General features: G+C 46.6%; 1 protein-coding gene across 2 annotated transcripts in view; it reads left to right on the top strand.

Annotated features, from left to right (window-relative positions):
- Nucleotides 1-498: 498 nt before the first annotated feature.
- Nucleotides 499-23,071, top strand: part of LOC117040655 (unconventional myosin-Ia-like) — a 49,906-nt gene continuing 27,333 nt past the window's right edge. For both annotated transcript variants that reach the window (XM_033138550.1, XM_033138549.1), the window contains exons 1-10: nucleotides 499-613; nucleotides 12,898-13,057; nucleotides 14,481-14,596; nucleotides 14,727-14,821; nucleotides 16,910-17,014; nucleotides 17,451-17,497; nucleotides 18,230-18,293; nucleotides 19,196-19,294; nucleotides 19,553-19,656; nucleotides 21,611-21,758. In XM_033138550.1, the coding sequence (XP_032994441.1) occupies nucleotides 12,938-13,057; nucleotides 14,481-14,596; nucleotides 14,727-14,821; nucleotides 16,910-17,014; nucleotides 17,451-17,497; nucleotides 18,230-18,293; nucleotides 19,196-19,294; nucleotides 19,553-19,656; nucleotides 21,611-21,758 (898 nt within the window). In that variant the 5' untranslated portion in view covers nucleotides 499-613; nucleotides 12,898-12,937. The remainder of the gene's footprint in view (nucleotides 614-12,897; nucleotides 13,058-14,480; nucleotides 14,597-14,726; nucleotides 14,822-16,909; nucleotides 17,015-17,450; nucleotides 17,498-18,229; nucleotides 18,294-19,195; nucleotides 19,295-19,552; nucleotides 19,657-21,610; nucleotides 21,759-23,071) is intronic.

Here is a 23,071-nt window from a genome sequence, read left to right as displayed (position 1 = left end):
ATTATTGTAATTATGAATTTTATAGTGACTAATATGTATATGAATTTTAAGCAATGATAGATTTAAGAAGTATACAATTAAGATAGAAATTTGAAAGCCATTTGAAAGGAGTGAGGGAAGTCACGGCTATGATTGCCAAAGTAGACGAATGTGTGTGAATTTATATTTTATTTTCTGTAGTAGTTATAGATTAAAACAATAAAAATCATTTATAATAAAAAAATGAAATATGCAGGAGATCCTTGCAAATCTCTCCTTACACACACACACACACTCCTCCTTAAACACACACACACACTCTCCCCTTCCATCCATCAAACTGATGGGCACTTCGCTAGCAACATAATGATTAACCCTGTTGACTTTGCAGCCCTGTGATCTGAGAAGAGGAGGAGGAGATCCTTTGGTGTCAGGCAGTGCGGGGAGGAAGTAGGTGTGGCAGTCAGAAACTGCTGAGCGGCAAGCAGGACGGTGCAGAAGAAGAGACAAACCATGGACAGCTCCTGCTGAGTTGGGTCGCCTCCTTGCTCTTTTGGATCTAACCCTGGGCTACGTTGGAGGAAAGGCTTGGGTGTGCGACTGCAGAGCTGTGGGACGTCTCCCTGTTCAGGGGGTGAGTAGGAACCCGCCTTAGCATTTTCTTCACAGTGCATGGCTCCCTCCCGGCCAACTTCATTCTTGCTTGCAAAGTAGGAGACTCTGCAGCTTTCTCAGGGCTTTGCACACCAGGGCCTGATACCTCTGGCCCCCAACTGGCTGGTTAAATAGGAAATCTACATCCTTGAAACATTGTTTGTTTTCTGGGCAGGCATCCTCTCTGTGTTATTACAAAAAGCAGCCCTCTCCCCTTCAGGGAGACAGCTTCTGTCTGTAGGAAATCCCCATGTAAAGTCTGTCTTGTTTCTGATTTCGAGAGGAAATGTGCTGAAAAACTTATTCTAATCCCCACCCTTTACCCAATCTCCAATGCTTCTTGGGAGTCATTGCCAAGACAAAGACATTTTCTTCTTTGTTTGCGGACACGGAAGTTTCAAAGAAAAACAAAACAAGAGTTGGCAGAGAAAGAAAGGAGGAGGAGAAAGCGGAAAGGTATATGTTGGGGGGTGGGGACACACAGGCCAGCTCTTAGAAATGGACTGTGTTTCATTTATCCCAAAGAGGGGGTTTGAGGTTCAAGCTTGCCTGAAACTCTGCTCTTTAATTTTTATTGCATAGCTACAGGCCGCAGTTGCATGGGGGTGTGTGGTAAAAGCACTCTGCACGTTCTCAGAGACACTTTTTATTATTTTCATGGCTGCTGGATGAATATTAATTTCTTAGGCAGATGACTAAGAGTCCAGGATGTTCAGGGGACTGCACAGGGTCCCCTGGCAACTGGAGAAGGTGATACCCCTCCACCTGAGGGGAGGGGACAAATATGCATGTGTTTGCAGATTGCAGATTAGAAAGAGAGAGAACAAGAGAGAGCATGCTGTGATTTGGCTGGAGGCATGTTGAGTTGCAGAGTTTCTCTCTTGGAATCTGATGTGGGTAGTGGATCTTCTGCCGTCAAGACATACCTACCGGTAATCATAATGTTTGTCTCCACATGTGTTCTGCTTGTATATTTGTGCGTGAGGCAAATATTACAGAAATGCCAGAAGTCTCCAGCGCTCTCTCATCCCCCCCCCAACCTTAAACTGAAGCAGCAATATCCCTGGAACTTTGCCTATTGGAGAATGTGCAAGACTTATTCACATACTTCTGGAATCAGCTTTGGCACTGAAAAGGGATTCTGGGGCTGAGCACTGGCAAACCTTATACTCCAGCCCTAGATGTTGCCAGCTGAACACAGAAAGGAGTGCTTTCCCACCTCTGCTGTTGGAAGATCAGGTGTGGCCCAGTGAAAGTAGAGAAGAAATCTGAATTGTTTTTACGAGCCCTTTGCCATGAACTCAGGGTGCTTCCAGACACTTGATTTGGGTGAGATTCAACCATAAACCAGCAAAATCAGGTTGTACAATTAAAGCTGATTTGGAGCTCTTGTGCAACAAATCCACTGCCCTAGAAGGTTGGGCTTTTTGCAATAAGGAAAGTGACAGTAAAACGCACATAAAAGCATTGCTTGACATAATGTTGCCTAACCTCCCTGCAAACAGATCAGAATAAATGCTCAGTAAATAGCCAAAGTCCTCTAATCTCAGTGTAAACCAGGCATAGGCAAACTCTGGCCCTCCAGATATTTGGGACTACAATTCACATCATCCCTCGCTAACAGGACCAGTGGTCAGGGATAATGGGAATTGTAGTCCCAAACATCTGGAAAGCCAGAGTTTGCCTTATGCCTGCTGTAAACAAATCAGGATATAATGCTCAATAAACAGGTTGTCTGGAAGCGAACTCAGTTGCAGGGGGGGAGATTTTTGCAACTAACTAATTTTCACCTTTAGGTTCCACTGAATGCAGTGGGAACAACAGTGCCTCCTCATGCAGGCTTAAAAAGATGATGAAGCAAAGTATTCTACAAATTAGGGGCCCCAGCTAAACTACACCCAATAACAGCAATACTACCTCCAATTTGTAGGAATGGGCAAAGATGTCAAATTCAGTTTTTCTTGGTTTCTCATTTTTCCAGTCTTAGGTTCCATTCTCCACATTTCCACATCAGTTTGAATTATTTTTAAAGTCCTTATGAAAATTCATCAGCATTTTAGAGCGAGTTTCTCCTAGTGTGATTTTTTTAAATGGAACTTTGCACAATATACACATTTTTGCAAAACCATTCCCCCAATGTAATTCATTGTTGTGTGTTCCTTTCTTTAATATATGCACGGTTTACCCTGGTGTGTGCCTTTCTTGGCTGGAGAACTACACTGCAAAATTTGGAGAAGTGCAAATTTTGAAGTGTGGCTGTGTTTGAGTTCACATATTGTTTCAGTAAATGCAAATTAGGTAGGTTCACCTATAGATGCAAACCCAATTAAATTTCTTTCTTCATCCCTGCCAATTTGCCACAGTGGTGATACTGTATTTGTGAACGGAAAAAAACAACGACTTGTTAAAATAGTAGCAGGGGTAAATCCACCCACCAATGGATGTTTATCTTTGTTGACTTCCCATCAGTCACTCCATTTCTTCGAGCAGGAAATACTTCTCCCCGCCCCCATCCCAGTCCCTTGTCAAATATTTAGATGCCCCTGGCACCCATTGTCTGCAACCTGCTAAACATGCACATGGCTTCTGTGACTCTTGGAGATCACTGTGACTGTGGGTTGCTAAGAGTGTGAGCACCCTGGCCTGGCGGAGATTGTTAGTGCGCCTTCCTGGATTCCAACTCCCATCATTCCTGCCCATGCTGGCTAGGGGTTGACAGGAGATGAAGTCTAGCAATATCTGGTTCTCCATCCTTGTTCTACGTGCCTCAACAAAACCCACACCTTTCCCTTGGCTCTGACCTAACCTGGGGCTAGACGAAAGGCTTTTCCCACCTCCCCGTTCCAGACCACTCAAAATCTCGCCCTTGAAGACAGGAAAATGAGCACAGGAGGAAGAGCTGAGGGGTGCCACCGCCTCCCAGAATATGCCATCCGTGGCACTCTCATCATTCTGCCTAATGGTAGGATTGGCCCTGGGCCCAGGCAGTAGACATTTGACACAAACTTGGCTAGGAGCTGAAGAGATCATAGTTCAGTGGTAAAGCATGTGCTGTGCATGCACGAGGTCCTCATGACACCCTTGACATCTCCCATTAAGGGATCTCATATGGCAGGACTGGGGAAGGTGTGGGAGGCACCATAGCGCATGGTCTGAAGTGCAAGGGGCGGGGAAAGGTTGCCACCTAGGAAACCTAGAGTACAGTCATGAGTCAGAGTAAACAAGGGATGAGGAACCTGTGGTCTTCCAGCTGTTGTTGGGCTCCAGGTCCCATCAGCCCTCAGCCAGAGTGGCCAAAGGTCAGGGATGGTGGGAGTTGGGAGTCCAGCAACATCTGGAGTGCTGCAAAGTCTTCCACCTCTCAAGTAGACCCCACTGAACTAGATGGAAGCAATGATCTGACTTGGTATAATGCAGCTTCATATGCAATCCTGCCTGATTCAGCAGTATGTCATGGCTGCCTGCTTCCTGGGTCTTATGGAGGAAGTTACAGGTGGGTAGCCGTGTTATGGAGGAAGGTGAGGGTTCTGCATGTGTTCCGTTGCTCTGTCACAGCTTCTGCCAACCTAGCAGTTCAAAAGCACACCAGTGCAAGTAGATAAATAGGTACCGCTGTGGCAGGAAGGTAAACGGTGTTTCCGTGCGCTCTGGCTTCTGTCACGGAGTCCCGTTGCCCCATTGCGCCGAAACGGCTTAGTCATGCCGGCCCCATGACCCGGAAAGCTGTCTGTGGACAAATGTCGGCTCCCTTGGCCTGAAGCGAGACGAGCGCCACACCTCATAGTCGCCTTTGACTGGACTTAACGGTTCAGCAGTCATTTACCTTTTTTTACCTTTACCTCTGCATGTGTACTGTGGCATGCCTGTAAAGTTGCACCAGCTCATGCCTTGTACTGGGCTTGTGTCACATTAGTCTGCAAAGTATTATTAATTACTACTACTACTACTATTTAAATTTGTATACTACCCTTCATCTGAAGATCACAGGGTGACTCACAACATTAAAAACACAAAATGAAACCACAAAATACGTAATGAAACAAAAACAAAAACAAAACAAAACAATAACATCCCCTCCCACAGACACATTTAAAAGGCCATAGGATGTTAATCAGTCAAATGCCTGGTTGAAGAGAACTGTTTTCGCCTGGCACCTAAAGATATGTGATGAAGGTGCCAAGCAAACCTGCTTGGGGTGAGTGCATTCTGCAAACGAGGAGCCACCACAGAAAAGGCCACCCTCTGGAACTATTGTGGAGGAGGCACCCAAAGAAGGGCCTCAGGTTGTGGTCACAGGGTCCACATTGGTTCATAAGTATCTTCAACTTTTAAAGATTTGGTGCAATTCAGCTGTGAGAGGAGGCAGATAGCAGTAGCATAGCTAATTCTTGCTGCATCTGGAGAACAGCAGCTGGTGGGAGTAGGAAAGGGTGACCAACTAGGGCTTCCTGTGAAGAGGAAAGAATGTTGCCACAGCTGTAGCTGGTTTCCAAGGAGAAAACCCTATTTATTTGGGTGCTGCTATTGGTGGTTGGTTGCTGCTGGTGGTAGGCCAGCCTTGGTGGGGCAACCCCAAAGGAATGACCGAGGGTGTGACAAAGGCAAGGGCTATCCTCTAGGGCAGTGTTTCTCAACCTTGGGTCCCCAGATGTTTTTGGCCTACAACTCCCATCATCCCTGACTATAGCTGTCAACTTTCCCCTTTTCTTGCAAGGAATCCTATTTGGAATAAGGGAATTTCCCTTTTTTAAAAATGGGGAAAGTTGACAGCTATGTCCCTGACCACTGGTCCTGCTACCTAGGGATGATGGGAGTTGTAGGCCAAAAACATCTGGGGACCCAAGGTTGAGAAAGGCTGCTCTATGGGCTATTGGCTGCAGGTGGGCTTGCTCCTAGGTGAGAGATTGGTGGGGATGTGAGTTAACCTGCCTTCCAAGTGCAATGCTGGGGGAGCTCTGTCTGTGATGGTGATGAGAGCATAGAAGCAGCTCATCAACACAAAAGCAGTGTGTTTTGTGATTTTGCTATTTTACATTGTTTAACTTCCCATGTATTTATTGCATTTTTTATTGTGTCTTTCTGTTGTGTTCGTATGTTGTTTCCTGGTTTGGGGACCCTTTGGGCCAGATAAACCATAGCATAACCTAACTTGCAAAGGTGCAAGCATTTTGGTTGCAAATTGGGTACAGATGAGACTACCTTATCACCCAAGTTGTCATTCGTATCCTCTTTTGAACCAACCTCAATATACCGACAGAGTGAACATAAAACTGCTCACTCCAGGTATGAACTTTATTCGAGCAGGACTGATAAGGATATTGAGATTTTATGGTGGTGGTGCAGAGTCCATGGGCAGCCTTATAAATCAAAGGTGAAGGTTGGCTGTTTTATAAAGTGCAATAAATGTTGGCGGTGTTTAATTTTTTTTCATTTTTTTTAAGAAGCTGATGTTCTACTGATCTCCTGATCTTAATGACGGGGTACCTTAACAATAGAGAACTATTATATACGGATGCAAGATTTGGCGCAAATCCAAAGAGAGTTAGTGTAACCAAGGTAATGGTGCTTCAAAGCAATTACTTATTTATTAGGCACATTTAAATACTATGCCCCATTCTCAGAGGGAAAGCACTGAAGTGCAGAAGTTACTAGAGTAGAGCTTCATGTATCATGCATGGGCAAAGTTTGCTGCCATGATTGCCTGTGACTTCACACTGAATGTACATACCATGAACACACCTGTGCAGTTTTCATGTGTGATGATCGGCAGGTGGGTCGCATGCTACATCTTGCACAGAGTTGCTTTCCACCTAGTGGTTTTGTGAAGTGGTATCCTGTGTCACTTACACATAGTTTGTCTCTCAGTGCCCTCGTGCCATTCTCGACTCGTGCATTTACCATTATGCGCTCGCTTCATTCTGCTGAGGTTGATGGAAGGGGGCATAGATCAGCAGCTGAGCACAGGCTTTTCACGCTCAAAGTCCCAGGTTCAGTCCCTGACACCTCCAGCTAAATGGATCTCGGGCTGGGAAAGATCCCTGCCTGAGATCCTCCAGAGCACCTATTAGTTGGTGCAAACTGGGCTTCATGGGAGATCAATGGTCTGATTCAGGGCTTGTCCACTCTTGCACTTGTCTCATGCTTAGAAAGCATGGGTTCAAGCGGTTTTCCGCTTGACCCGCACTTTCTAGGCGCAGGTTCGAGCCATTTCCCCCTTGGCCCACTCTTTCCCCAGGGAAAACCTGCTCTTTAGGTCAGAAGAAACATACATATATACTCACAGTAGTTTGTACAGCTAAATAAATTAACAAACCACCCCTTCTCAATATGCCACCTCTCATATCATAACATGAATTAAGCTCTGTGAGTAAAAAAAAAGAAAAGAAAAACAGAATAATAATCCTGCTTGCACTTTTTGATACTACCATTCAAGGTATATGGGTTCAGAGGAGGACAACCAAGCGCAGTAATTGTTTGGAATGCAAAAGCAGCTGGAAAATTCAGAAGGGGCAGGTAGTGTCCCACCATCTGGGAAAGGAGTTAACTTTTCCAGTAGTACAGGCTGCTGCAGTCTGAAGCACAACCACTAATTGTTTTTTGTCAACACTGAGGGCAAAGCAAAGATGGGCTTAAATTAAAGGAAGACAAGATTTCCTACCCATAAGAATACCTGGGAACTGGGACAAGTTGCTGGAGGAAGTTCTGGTTTTCACCCTTAGATGATATGTTATAAATAGGCTGAATGAAACAGCTAACAGGAATACTTGGGGGCAAACAACATGAGCAGCACACACTGACACAAACAACCCCTACTCCTCCCTCATTGCTCAGAAGTGTGCCCTCCTGAAGCTGTTTTTCATTTAAATGCGACCATTTGGGAGGAAACTAGTTCTCTTCTTATCCAAAGTAGCCTTTGTGAAGTGGAAATAAAAGGTAGATTTTTGTGGAACTTCCTACAAATGCGACATTGTTTCAGTGTATTTGAATCCCTCATTATCAGAAGAATAGTTTAAAAATTAATACTTGTTAACAAGTGGGATCTGCAACAAAATATTGCAGCACTGTTTACTGTTCCATCTTCTCCAGGATACTCCATTCCATCACCCAGTGTGCCTCTTTCCCGCTCCGCAATTTGTGACCAATGAGCACATTTGGGCTGTGCACACACTCCCGTTGACTCGGCATCTGGTGTGTTCCCACCACTGGTTTGAGAAATGGTGTGCACACACATCACAAACTGCAACCCACACCTGCTGTGTCACTTTTTATGAAGCTCTATGTTCTGACGTGTTTTCTTCCAAACCAGCTTCAATCAGAATTGGAAACCAAAGCAACAACATCTGGAGGGCACCGCATTTGCTTCTCCAGCATCGTTGTTATGTACCGTACAGATTACCCCTATTTTTTGGGACTCCGTTTTAAGAAAATGGGGGAAGATGGCCCCCGTGTATAAGACGCCCCCAAATTTTGGACATTATTTTTTAGGGGGAAAACCTAGTCTTATACATGGAAAAATACTGTACCGGTATATTATTTCCCTTCAAACAGAGCAGGGCTGGGGAACCTCTGTCCCTCCAGATGTTATTGGACTCCCATTAGCCCCAGCCAGCACAACCAATGGTCAGGCATGATGGGAACTGTAGCCCAACAACATCTGAAGGGCCAAATGTTCCCTAGCCTTGGGTTGGTGTATTTTACTTAGACAAGGGAGGTCTGGGTTTGAATCCCTGCAGTCTTACAAGAAACAGTGGGTAATAGCCAACATTTGCCATACTCAGAGTGTACACATTGAAATCAATGGGATCTGTGAGTGTGGCCCGTGCTGGCTATCATCCCATATTATTAACTGCGTGTCTTGGGGAAATTCTTGTGGGGAAATGGGATATAAATCTGGTATACTCTGGTTTATCTGGCCCAAAGGATCCCCAAACCAGGAAACAACATACGAACACAACAGAAAGACACAATAAAAATGCAATAAATACATGGGAAGTTAAACAAATAGCAAAATCACAAAACACACTGCTTTTGTGTTGATGAGCTGCTTCTATGCTCTCATCACCATCACAGGCAGAGCTCCCCCAGCATTGCACTTGGAAGGCAGGTTAACTCACATCCCCACCAATCTCCCACCTAGGACCAAGCCCACCTGCAGCCAATAGCCCATAGAGCTTCTACTCTCACCTGGGAGATACAAAGGAGAAAGTACAGCACCCAGGCTCTTCAACTCCTTTCCGGCCATAAAGTTCTTTTATAGTCAGGCTAACGATCGTGCCGCTCACAAGAACTCCTCGATTAGTGCCTGCTGATGCAGCTTCATTGAGTTTTCTTGCTGAGTCTACTCTGGGGGCAAACAGCAATTTAGTAACTCAGACAGCAACAGAATGCTTTGCTAAGGGATTGTTGGGCAGTGCCAGGAAAGTCTTTGCTGGCTTCCCAGCTTCACCCTCAGCCAGAGGCATGACTAGCAGAAGCACAGCACTCTACTAAGACTTTATGTGTGGCTCTGCAGTCCTAGACCCTCCAGTGTCCTTATTTTCCTGGGACAGTCCCAGATTTACAGAAGGCATCCCAGTTTCTGATTTGATCCCAAAAATGTCCTGCTTTTCCTTAGGATGTCCCTATTTTCATTGAATAAATGTTGCAGGGTATGGAGTTATCTGACCCCCAAGCTGCCTGAAGGCAGCCCACTATATGGATTTTTTTTTAATGCTTAACGTTTTATTATGTTTTTATATATGTTGGAAGCCACCCAGAATTGTCGGATGGGTGGTGTCTGAATAGTAAAATTACTTTTATGGAATGAGATGCCCCTATTTTCATTAGAGAAAAGTTGGAGGGTATGCAATCCATTTTGGGGTTGATGGTTTTTTGTTAATACAATGCAACCGCTGAGATTGCAGGTTTAAGTGGAAGAGTGGGACAGGAAGAGAGAGGCTCTTTAACCCTATTCCTATTTTAACACTGAAAATCTCCCCCTTCTTTTTCTCCTTCTCATGCACACACATACACGCACCATTTCCAGAATTTTGCAATCTTCAGGTGGGATTCAATCCCATAACAGCAAATTCAGGTTGTGCAATTAAAGTTGAGTTAGAGAGGGGGGTGGGGGGTGGAGAGAGAGAGAAAGAAAGAAAGAAAGAAAGAAAGAAAGAAAGAAAGAAAGAAGCAATTTTTGAACTAGGGGTTTTCTGATTCATAGCTCAGGATCATAGCTCCTATGCTATGCCATCTCTTGTAAGTCACTGCCTCTCAGGTGAACTTATCTCAAAGGTAAAACTGCACCTTGGAGCCCCATAAAAGAAGGGCAGCAGGACACTAAGACATGCTTGCATTTAAAGCCCATTAGTTCCCCTAAAGATTATTGGTAACTGTGGTTTACTCCTCACAAAGCTACAATTCCTTAACATGGTCTGCCCTTTGCATGACTTTTTTTTTTTAAAAAAAAAGATTAGACAAAGGGACGCAATAGGAGGAAACAGGAGGAAGTCCTTGTAAGATGTGAGGAAAAGTTAAGTTTTAAGATAATAGTTTATTCTTTTTTTGTAATAGTTTTTGTATTTTTGTATTTTTTCTTTGTTTGTTTATTATGTGTTTCAGATTTTTGTTATTTTCTGAAAAACTTTAATAAAAATTATTTAAAAAATAAAAATAAAAAAAGATTAGACAAACCCATGGACATCTGCACCAGCGCCGAGGCAGCGGTGGTGCAAGGTTTGGGTTCTGAAATAAGTCGCATTTGTGCAGCTTGCTCTTAGCCATGTTTACTTGGAAGTCCCACTGGTTTTTAATGGGACTTACTTTCAAGTAAATGGAGCATAGGATTGCCAACTTAACTGCAGCCGTGAGTTTGGCTTGCAGGGAGGAAAGTGCTCCAGAGTGCTCTCTTCTAGGTTAGACTTTGGAACTAGCCGTGAAGAGGTTAATACCACTAGTGGGAAGAACCACCCCAGGCTTGCAAGGACACCAGTGATTCAGAGCAGGAAGCTGGGCCGCCAACAGCTGTCAGCTGGCCTAGGAATCAATGGCACTGGGCAGGATGGAAGGGTGGGGGTGGGTAGGGAAGGCACTCAGCATCTCCTCACAAAGCACTTATGAGCTGGCAACCTTTTAGCCTTCCCTGCATGTGCTTCCCTTATTGTTGCTGCTTCCCTTCATTACGGAGCAGCACAGACTGGAGATTCAGAGTCATGCTTTGTTTTTTTGTTTAATTGAAGCAACATAGAGGCTACATTCACAGCATTCATTTTGAACCCCATGATACCGCTTTAAGCAATCATCCTCCCCACAAAAGGGAGATGTATGCCTTTCCCAGAGCTGCAATTCCCTGAGTAGTTTAACAGCCGATGCCTCTTCTCGTGGAACTCTGGGAATTGTAGCGCTGTGGGGGGTGCTGCGCCCTGCCACGTGTGCATTCAATGAATAAGGAAAATAGAGAGCCTCGACCCCTGAAAATTTATTGCTTTGTTGGGAACAGAGAAGCAGAGCCTAAGTAAAGGTAAAGGGGCACTCATGTAAAACAGGTGGTCTTTTAGTCTACAGGTGGATCTACACATAGGGGGGAAATGCTATAAGTAAGTGAGAAATGTGATAGTTGTAACGAAAGAAAAATATATATATGGAAAATTGTGTTTTAAAATTTCTTGCTCTCTGGTGCCACCTGGTGTTGCATGTTTATAGCACATTCAAATTGTGGTGTCTTTATTAATGTTAACTGAGTCCTGTATCAGACCTACAAAAAGAGAGAGGGTGCTTTCAGACTGTCACTGTTTTTGGGTGGGATTCAACCACATATTGGAAAATTCAGATGGTGCAATTACATTTGGTTTGGAGCTCTAGTGCAACACACCACTTTCCTTTCCCTGCTGCCCAGGAAGGAAACCTGAACCTTTCACAATGAAGAAAGTGATGGAGAAATGCAGTGGAAAGTGTGGGGCAGCACTTTCTTCAAAGCAATGCCGTCTAACCTCCCTGTAAACAATCCAGTGTTGCCTAATCTCCCTGCAAACAGATCAGGGAGTTGGACTAGATGACCCTTGGGTCCCTTTCAGCTCTAAGATTCTATTATTCTAGGTTGAATGCTCAATAAGCAAGCCGCCTGGAAGCAGTCAGAGAAAGAGAGAGAGAGAGACTCTGTCCAGGCATTTCCATTCCTCATCTTCACTCAACCAATAGCACTCTATTTCCCTGCTTATTCCAGCTGCCCAAAACTGCTGTTTCTCAAATACAATCTGCCAAACAGACACTAGTCTTGAATCTCAACTCTATGAGTGAGTGGCCCATTCTGGAAATGAACATACATAGCCATTAAAGAACATTTTAGCTGTTCTCTTGTGCCAAATCCCATCTGGAGCCACTTCTCGTAAAACCGTTGTAATAGACCCACTCACACTAATCAGGCAGTAATCTCACTACATCATAATAGGGAGGGTGCTTTCAGTTCACGTGAAACAAGATAATGGAACATAAAAACAGAAGCAGGGTCTCCAATAAATCTACTTAAACCAGGCAAGTCTAAAGTCAGTTTCGGGGGGCATAATGCGGCCCACCGGTCGGCCCCCGTAGCAGTATATGTCCTGGGGTAAAAGCTCAAAGCAGCTTCAATCCTAAAAAAAAAAAGCTCAACAACACTTTGGTCGGCCTTCACGCATGTTCACTTCATCAAATCTGGCCCTCTTTGAAAAAAGTTTGGGCACCCCTGACTTAAACTGTAGCACACGTTGTGGATTTCACCTCTGTTTATGGGAGTATTTTCTCAATAATTAGATATTTCCCCCCCAAAGTATCTAAGAGCAACTGTGACCGACCTGCGGCTTTCCAGATGTTGTCGGACTCCAACTCCCATCAACCCCCATCTAGCATAGATCATAGAATCGTAGTTTGGAAGGACCCCAAGGATCATAAAGTCTAAGTCCCTGCAATGCAGATGGTACACAGTTGCTCTTGAAAGCAACACCCACACACCACACACCTTGTGTCTCCTGCATAATACCCATCTACAGCAAGGGCAAGGAATCCAGGGTCCTCCAGATGTTGTCAGATTCCAGATTCCATCAGCCCCAGTCAGCAAGGCCAAGGATGATGAGCTACGCTGTAGTGCAGTAACATCTGGAGGTGTGCAGACTCACCGGCCCTGCTGCATTGTCACTGGCTTTGTATGAGCCAAGAGTCTGCAGCGGCTTTTCACGTGTCACTAGGGAGACGTCTTTCCGGTTCTGTGGCAGGATCATCCGGATCTCACCTTGCTGTTCCACTGCCTTGCAGGTAGGCATTCGTGTCTGGAATTCCTGTCCCTCCCACAGCCATGGAGGTCGAGACTGCAATTGACACCAGTAGGGTAGGAGACCTGGTGCTTCTGGACCCATTGACAGAAGATACGTTAATGCAGAACCTGGAGAAACGCTTCCAACATAAGGAAATCTATGTAAGAGCGGCAGGGATTGGGGTGGTGGTGGTGGTGGTAACTGAGCTGGGTGGGAGCCTTTCTAACAAGGGGGTGGAAGGATCTGCCAATTTTCTCGTTTTTCGTTTCTCGTTTTTCAAATCTTAATTACATTTCTATGCACTTTGCAGCAATTTATGGCCTCCCCCTCCCTTTTAAACCTCATGAAAATTCATTTGTACTCTCTAGTGCAGGCACCCCCAAACTCGGCCCTCCAAATGTTTTGGGACTACAACTCCCACCACCCCTAGCTAACAGAACCAGTGGTCAGGGATGATGGGAACTGTAGTCTCCAAACATCTGGAGGGCCGAGTTTAGGGGTGCCTGCTCTAGTGTGAATTTCTCCTAGCTCATTTCTATATGCAGTTTCGACTAACATACACATTTTTTTGCAAGCAAATTCCCTTAATATAATGCATTTTTTTTGTAAACATGGTTTCGATGGAGAACTGCATTGCAAAATTTGGATACGTGTGAATTTCAAAGGATGGCTGTATTTCAGTTCTCGTATTGCTTTGGAAAATGAAAATTTGACATATTAGGCATTATATATTTCTAACTTCAGAATAGGAAACATGAGGCGCTGTACAGTATGACACGCACAGTCCAATCCTATGCATGTTTTCTCCCTCCAGCTTCAATGTGGCTTACAAAGAACATGCATAGCTTTGCAGCCTAAGTGTATTTTTGTACAGAGAAATAGGCAACAACAACCATTGCAGCTCCTGTCCAGAAACACAGCTGCTTGGCTGTGCAGGACGAAGCATGCCAACTTTCCAACAGGCTTCTGTAGCTGTGCCTTTCACATTGTGTGACTTGATGCAACATACATTATCAAGTTTGTGCCATAAAAAGCTTCTCCCGTAGATTCCTGCAGATGAAGCTGGGGTTTAAAGGCGCAACAGCAATAAAGACAAAAGCAACGTTTCCTCCCCTGATCATTTGGCAATCCTCATCCCAGGGGATGGAGAAAGAGAGAGGTGGCGTTGTGGGGCCGGGGGAAAACAAGCTAGAGGAAAGTCAGCTGAGGGGGCAGCAGGGAATGATTCTCGTTCATTTACTTAGCTCCAGCCCATTGAGGATTTGAACCCTGGTCTCTCAGGTCCTAGTCTATTATGCTAACCACTACACCATACTGTCTCTGGTTAATTCAATACCTGAATTATGGTGAGGCAGAAAAAGCCCTGACCTCCTTAGCTTTTGTGCTGGCCAACTTAGCTACTTTTTTTCAGAAGTGTCAAGGGAGCATGATGTGTCTGAAGCTGGGAGAGGACTCAGGAGGTGTGGACTTGTGGGTGTTTATTAAGGGCACCCTACTCTTCTCCCCCCCCCCCCCAATGTTGAGCGCTGCCAGCATTTCGCCAGCATCTTGCTTTTCGTAATAGCAACATTCCTGCCTCGACAGACATACATCGGGAACGTGGTGATCTCAGTGAACCCATACGAGCAGCTGCCCATTTACACGGAAGAGATAGTGCAGGAGTATAAGAACTGCAACTTCTTTGCGGTAAAACCCCACATGTAAGTGAGACCCCCAAGGGAGTCGGGTGTGTGTGTGTGTGTGTGTGTGTGTATGTGACGGCTTTGAGGAATGGGGTGCTGGTGGCAAGCTAGCCAGCCCTCCTAATGCTTCTTCACTGTGCCTGCATAGCTACGCCATCGCAGATGACGCCTATCGCTCACTGAGAGATCAGGACAAAGACCAATGCATTCTTATCACTGGAGAGAGCGGGGCCGGCAAAACAGGTGAGTGAGAAACGGTTTTTCAAGGGAGAGGGGGGGAGAACGTCATAAAACAGGGGTGGGAGACATGTGCGAGCTTCCGGGTGTTGCTGAACTACAATTCCCATCACCCCCCAGCGAGGATAGCCAATGGTTAGGGGTGGTGGGAGTTGTAGTCTAGCAACACGTGGCAGGCCTTAGCAGAGTGGTGGGCTGTGGGTTTATATAGTTTCCATATGGCTGCATCTACGCAGCTATAAAAAAACACCCTCGACTTAAAGCTCACAATGGAAAATTTCATTAAGTTCCGATTTCAGCTCTACAGTGCCATCTGGTGTCACAGTGTTAAAACACATTCATAACTACTTTTTTTCCTAATGTAGCCGAGTCCTATGCATAGCTGTCAACTTTTTCCTTTTTTTAAGGGAAATTCCCTTATTCCGAATAGGATTCCTCGCAAGAAAAGGGAAAAGTTGACAGCTATGGTCCTATAGCTAGTTTGTCAAGGTGACCAGCCTTCCCCAAACTGATGTCCAACTGATGTTGTGGACTCCGACTCCCACAACCCTTGACCACTAGTCATGCTGCCTGGGGCTGACGGAGGTTGGAGTCCAACAACATCTGGAGGGCAGCAGAGGAAGTCGACACTAAAGAGACTGATACGGCTTCATATCATATAACATGCTATCTGTCAGGGGATGGCAGGATGCTGACGAGTGAGCACCAGGGGAAGTGGGGGTTGGAGTCTGACACGGGAGAGGGGGCCAGTGGTCTGTGGGAACCTGTACCAGCCATGAAGCAGGAGTCAGAGGCAGGGGAAACTTTAGAGCAGGCAAGGTCTGGGTACTCACCACCCTCTGCTGAACCACTGTATCCCAGAACCAGGAGGGGATTGAAGAGGGATGAGCAGAGGAAGTTTCCATGCAGGTGCAGTCTCCAGCTGTGTGCACACAGCCCATCGGGGGAAGGTACATAAACTGGTGGAGGGGGTGGTGGTTCCCAGTTGCTGAAACTGCTCCATAGGGCATGGGCATTGGAATAGCTGCCTATACACTAAGCGAGTGTGCATAGGTCTCGAGAGCTGTAGAAGCAACTGCGATATCTTTGACAACAGTTAACTCTCTGCCATGTGCATTCTTTGGCTGGGAAGTGCCCTTGACACTATCCAAAAATTACCACAGCCCATGTTCCACCTGGTTCCCTCACCCCCAATCTCCTTGTTCACATAGACCAGTGTTTCCCCAACTTGGGTATCCTACTGTTTTTAGACTACAATTCCCATCATCACTGACCACTGGTTTTGCTAGTTAGGGATGGTGAGAGTCGTAGTCCAAAAACAACTGGAGACCCAAGTTGGGGAAACAATGACATAGACAGATATAAATGGGCTGTTTACAGCTGAAAATGCCCTCCTGCCTTGCATGAAATCCAATTATGCACACATCTCCAAACAAAAGTATAATCCAGAAGTGGGAACCTCTGGCCCTAAGGCTTAATTAGGTCTGCCAATCCTCTTTACTGGGCCCGCAAAGCCACTTTGGGCAAACCATATCCACGTGCTAGTCATCTAACATTGAATGATACCTACGACAGGACATTTAAAGTCTATGGCAGGGGTCAGCAAACTTTTTCAGCAGGGGGCCGGTCCACTGTCCCTCAGACCTTGTGGGGGGGCTGGACTATATTTTGAAAAAAAATATGAACGAATTCCTATGCCCCACAAATAACCCAGAGATGCATTTTAAATAAAAGAACACATTCTACTCATGTAAAAACACCAGGCAGGCCCCACAAATAATCCAGAGATGCATTTTAAATAAAAGGACACATTCTACTCATGTAAAAACACGCTGATTCCTGGACCGTCCGCGGGCCACATTTAGAAGGCGATTGGGCCGCATCCAGCCCCCGGGCCTTAGTTTTGTGACCCCTGGTCTATGGGATCTCTAATCTAAGCACTACAGTACTAAGATCAGCATGAAGGTCGGTGGAAATACTGCTTTTGACTCTTAAAGAATGGATCTCTTGCCTCTAGTCTCATTAAGCTCCCCACCTCAGTACTTCTCATACATGCCCCAGTCATTGCTCCTCCCACTTTTCCTGTACCCTCAGAGGCCAGCAAGCTGATGATGTCATACGTGGCAGCTGTATGTGGGAAAGGGGAACAGGTGAATCGTGTCAAGGAACAACTACTGCAGTCGAACCCAGTACTGGAAGGTATGTACGGTACATGCTGATTTCTGGGACAGCAAAGTATTGAGGCTCTTTTGCACTTTTGATAAGGATGCTAATTGTATGCAGTTGTTGCTCATTACTTGTGAGGGATCCAGATGTCCCCACTGAAGCCAAAGCTTCTGTTGCATTCCTTTGCACTTGCTGTGATTGTGCAAATGTTACAGCCACATATTGGACAGTGCCCGTGGCATTAGTGAAACAAACTTGTCTTGGCCTTGAGCTTTTGAGAACCTTTGATTTTTCATAATTTGTAGTCTAACAAGTCCTTGAATGTTATCCTACTATTCTATACCTGTTTGGCCCACTTACCATGATACGTTGCCTCCACAATCTAGTCTTAACGTCATGGTGGGGTGAGCAAGGCTTTCCTGGGTAAATGTGCAGCTGTTTTAACAACCCTCTTCACCCCCTATTTCAGCCTTTGGAAATGCCAAAACCATTCGCAATGACAACTCCTCACGATTTGTAAGTACCGGTATCTAGTGAGGAATGCATGTTTTGGGAGAGAGTTTTATCACAGCAAGAATTATGTGAAGCCACTTGAGAGGGTGGGGTGGGAAGGGAGAGTAAGAATTCTGGACTCAGATCTGCGCCTACATCAAAATTCCACAACTCAAATAGTATGCCAAGAAAAGATGATTGACGTGACCTGCATAAATGGTGTTAATCAAATGTCCAGGTAATATTCGCTTGTTTCGCATCATTTATTGTTATTCTACTCTTCATGGAAATGAAAAAACGTTGTGCAGCCTTGCTTTCTGACTTGAAGAAGTCTTGCTTGATGTGGTTGGTTGGTTGGGTACGAATGCATCTGTCAGGGCAGGAAGGCTGTTGTTTATAAAATGAGAAATGCTGCTGTTTTGGAGGAGAGGCCATAGTTTTGCTTGAGACATTTGCACTGTGGGAGGGAGGGAAAGCAACCAGCCCTGAATGCCATTTTCCTGATCTAGATCCACACTGAAACTGCTACTTGGGGAAAGTAAACATGTCTCGTGTAGTTTGACCATTGCTATCTGTCGATTTTAAATCACCAAGTCCCTATATCTGCACTGTAAATTGGGCTACTCTGAAGCAAAAATGAAATAAAAAATAGGAACTCAATTCCCAAAGGTGGGTGGACTCAGTATCACATCCTTCAGGGGTTACAGGCAGCTAATTTTGCTTCAACTGCTTTCCACATTCCCTTCTTCTCCTTAGGGCAAATACATGGATATTGAGTTTGACTTCAAGGGCGATCCTTTGGGTGGCGTCATCAGCAATTGTGAGTATAACATACCAGACCCTGATAAAGTTTGTCAGAATTTATAAGGTACAAACGGGATTTCATCCTCTTGGCCAGTTGCTGGAACCGAAGGCTGCAACTCCCACCACACCTGATAATTGGTCATGCTGTCTGGGGCTGAAGGGTGGTAGAGTCCAACAACATTGGAGAGCCATAGGTTCCCCAACTTTAAGACACACACCTACATTCTAGTGTCTAGTCAATGTTAGGGTTGCCATATTTTGAAGAGCAAAAAAGAGGACACATCTGCCAACTTCTACTTTTAACTATTCCTGCCAACCTAGCAGTTCAAAAGCATGAAGTGCAAGTAGATAAAGAGGTACCGCTCCGGCGGGAAGGTAAACGCCGTTTCCGTGCACTGCTCTGGTTTGCCAGAAGCGGCTTAGTCATGCTGGGCACATGACCCGGAAGCTGTACGCTGGCTCCCTCGGCCAGTAAAGCGAGATGAGCGCCGCAACCCCAGAGTCGTCCGCGACTGGACCTAACAGTCAAGAGTCCCTTTACCTTTACCTTGTACTTTTAACTATGGATCACTATGATGACTCTACCCATGAAAAAGAGGACGCATCCTGGAAAAGGAGGACATATGGCAACCCTAGAATGTGTGCTCTCCATAAGTTTTGGACTACAAGTCCCACCATCTCTGGCAATTGGCCATGCTAGATGGGGCTGAAGAGAGTTGGAAATCAAATTGGCTACCCTGTCCAGCAACATCTTCAAGGCAGCAGGTTCTGTGCTTCTGTTTATCAGAGGCACACTGCCAGTCTACAAGATTTTTCAGGAGCCTAGGAATATCCAGAGATGCTACAGATATTAGCTTGGCCTTGATGGTGCCTGTCCAACTCTTACCTCTTTCATTTCCTCCTTCCATTTATTCTCAGACCTGCTAGAGAAATCCCGGGTGGTTCATCATGTCAAGGGCGAGAGGAATTTCCACATCTTCTACCAGCTGCTGTCTGGAGGCTCTGACGAGCTGCTCAGTATGTCTTTCACGCAGGGGGCCTAAAGCACACAATGTCAGAGTTAGAGGGCTGCATGCTAGGCCAGGTGCCTGTGGCCCCACTAGGGATGAGAGCTCTGGCCATTTACTTCTGAGTGGGGGTGATTGAGTCTTGCGAGTGGGGGACACATCATAGCACCAGAATATGGCCTCCCTTAACACAGGGGTGGGGGGCTCTGTGAATAAAGGAGGGGTGAGAACCACAGAGGCCACAACAATGATTCCTCCTCTTCAACAGGACAGCTGAAGCTGCAACGAGACTGCCGCCTTTATGGTTACCTCAACAGGGAGGCCTCAAGCCTGCATGGTATGGATGATGCCGCCAATTTCAGAGCTGTTCAGGTATGACTTGTGCTGTGTGCCATAGTGGGTCTGGGGTATAAATTGTATTGGTCTGTGAGTGGCAGAAGATGTAGTAGTGGTAGTAATGGTGGTGATTTTTGTCCTCACGTAACCTATATGCATGCATCCATGCACAGGAGGGAGTTTTCTGAAGACTTACATAGCCTCGAACATTTCTCGGATAAAAATAGAGGTGCCCCAGCCACTCTGGGTGGCTTCCAACATATATAACATAATAAAACATTAAACATTTTTAAAAAAACCTTCCCTACATAGGGCTGCCTTTAGGTGTCTTCTAAAGGGACGCGGGTGGCGCTGTGGTCTAATCCACAGAGCCTAGGGCTTGCCAATCAGAAGGTTGGCAGTTCGAATCCCCGCGACGGAGTGAGCTCCCGTTGCTTGGTCCCTGCTCCTGCTAACCTAGCAGTTTGAAAGCATGTCAAAGTGCAAGTAGATAAATAGGTACCGCTCCGGCAGGAAGGTAAACAGCGTTTCCGTGCGCTGCTCTGGTTCGCCAGAAGCGGCTTAGTCATGCTGGCCACATGACCCAGAAGATGTACGCCGGCTCCCTCGGCCAATAAAACAAGATGAGTGTCGCAACCCCAGAGTCATCCATGACTGGACCTAATGGTCAGGGGTACATTTACCTTTACCTTTAAAGGTTGTATATTTACTTATCTCCATGGCTCAGGGGTCACATAACTCCATACCCTCCAACATTTCCCTGATGAAAATAGGGTCGGCCTATGGAAAAGTGGGACATCCTGGGATCAAATCAGAGACCAGGATGGCTTATGTATACCTGGGACTGTCTCAGGAAAATAGGGACTTGGAAGGTCTGGACTCAGGTCTGGAGGAGACTCTTCAGAGTCCCATGGACTGCTCATTCACACTTCCATTTGCTCCATCACCATTCCCCCAGGAAAACGTGCATTTTAGCACTGAATCAGAACAAATGGCAATTGGGGTTTCCACATATTGCCATTTGTTCCAGTTTAGTGCTAAAGAGCAGGTTTTCTGGGGTAAAGCAACAGGGCAGAGGCAGAACTGCTCAGACCCGTGCCTAGAAAACATAGGACAACTGCAGGACCCATGCTTTCTTGGCATGGGAACAAGCAGAAGGGTGGACTAGCTCTTAGTGGAACCCAAGGTTTATAGAAGTACAAATGAGAGACATAGAGAACACCACAACATGGTATGAGCAGGGCCTGCTCAGGACATTTTGACACCTGAGGCAAGCCACAAAATGGTGCCCCCCACAGGGAAGTAGGGGTGAGTGAAGATCTACAGGTAAATCAGGAATAGGGAGGGGGGATAAAGATCAACATCGGGATCTGATGCTCCTTGGGGATCCTGCTGCCTGATCCTTGCCTCTTGGGGATCCTGCTGCCTGATCCTTGCCTCATGCTCAAGCGGCTATGAAATCCTCACTGACTGTTGGCGTATGTGTGTAAAACTGGGGAGGGGAAATGTGTGTGGGGGGGGCATCCTGGAAAGGGGCACGGGTGACTGGAACCCTGAACAGAAGCACGCCACATAGCAGCCTTCACAACCCAAATCCTTCTCTCTAGTTAACCAGAGTGCTTTCAGAGACAGGGGCTTAATGTTGCAAATGGGTCATTGAGATATTGCAGATAGGAAGTTGGCGGCGGTTTTGTAGAATTTCTCCCCAGAAAGGGAAAACCCAGATTAAATGGGGGGAGGGAGTATGGACTGGCGTTCTGAATCCAGGAATGTCTTGTGGACAGATAAGGAGCACTGATATCACATTAAACACCTTCCTGGGAGCACCCCCAGATTGTTTTCCCTTACACATCCATTTTTGGCCCTGAAAGTATAATTGGGTTTTGCCTCGGTCTCAATATGCACAGAAGGCTTTGCTATGGTCCATAGGGAGCTCACCTGAGGGATTTCCTGTGTTTAACCCTGTTTCCTAATGCTGCTTTTCTTGAAGGATGCCATGCGAGCCATTGGCTTCTCCCCATCAGAGATCACAGCAGTGCTGGAGGTGGTGTCTGTCGTCCTCAAACTTGGCAACATAAAGCTGGGGCAGCAATTTCAGGCCAGTGGAGCGGAAGCTTGTGGAATCGAGGATGACAAAGGTCAGCAGGGCAGGATGGGCCATCTCCAGGATTACCATGCAGAGTATGGCCCAGGGCTGATTGTAGCTCACGATTTTGAGAACCAGATCTTTCCCCAGGTGTTATGTGGGTGCATGCAGCCTGTGTACCATTGGCTTAATAGTCTCAGTTCCATGGTATGATACACATGGTGGCCAGGGTGCCACAATGGGTTTAGTATTAAAAGGGTTTTTGCTAAATACAGTTGGAACATCAGCAGCCCTGTACCATTTAACAACATTTAGTAATCCAATGGGATACCATCACTTTGCAAGTTCCCTCCACAACCTGCTGCATGTGGCAGGAAGAAAAAGAATAGCAGGCAAACAACCTTTCAGGCAGTGGTGGAGGAAGCCACTTCGCTGTCCGGGGCAGTGGCGTAGAGGCACCCCCCCTGGGGGCAGGGCACAACGTGTGAGGGGTGGGCCAGCGAGGAGGGGGCATCACGCTTGTCGCTGGCATGACGCCCCCTCCTCACTGGCCCACCCCTCCCACCCCAAAAAAAAGCCGCTGAAAGGGGGGAAAGGGGAAGCAAAGCAGGCACTTGAATGCGCCTGCTCTGCTTCCCTTTCCCCCCTTTCAGCGGCTCTTTTTCGGTGCAAGGGGCGGGCCAGCGAGGAGGGGGCGTCACGCTTGTTGCAGGCATGATGCCCCCTCCTCGCTGGCCCGCCCCTCCCGCCGAAAAAAGCCACTGAAAGGGGGGAAAGGGGAAGCAAAGCAGGCGCTTGAACGCGCCTGCTTTGCTTCCCTTTCCCCCCCTTTCAGCAGCTTTTTTCGGCGGGCTCCCTGGGCAGAGCCGTGGCATGGAGGCGTGGGGATGGGGCGGGGGCGGACCTGCCCCTCGCCTCCATGCCGCGGCTCCACAGGCCAGCCAGCGCCAAAAAAAGTGCCGGCTGAGCGAGGGTTTGGAGGTGCCAATCGCGGGGGCGGGGCTCTGCCCCGGAGTGTCACCCCCCCGGTGGTACCCAGGGCAGCCCACCCCCTACACCCCTCCCCTGCTACGCCCCTGCTTTAGGGAAAAGTTGTCTGCTGTTTGTTGTTGTTCAGTCGTTCAGTCGTGTCCGACTCTTCGTGACCCCATGGACCAGAGTACGCCAGGCACGCCTATCCTTCACTGCCTCTCGCAGTTTGGCCAAACTCATGTTAGTAGCTTCAAGAACACTGTCCAACCATCTCATCCTCTGTCGTCCCCTTCTGTTACTGATCTTCTAATTGAGGTGAAGGAAGACTCTGATCCTAAACCTCTGCTGCCTTGTGGGGGTATCTTCAGGAGAAGAAAAGGCTAAGGAGTAAAC

The sequence above is a fragment of the Lacerta agilis genome, chromosome 2 (assembly GCF_009819535.1).
Source record: "Lacerta agilis isolate rLacAgi1 chromosome 2, rLacAgi1.pri, whole genome shotgun sequence".
Taxonomy (NCBI): Eukaryota; Metazoa; Chordata; class Lepidosauria; order Squamata; family Lacertidae; genus Lacerta; species Lacerta agilis.
The sequence above is the reverse complement of the archived record's forward strand: the minus strand, read 5'-3'. Positions and strand labels throughout refer to the sequence as shown.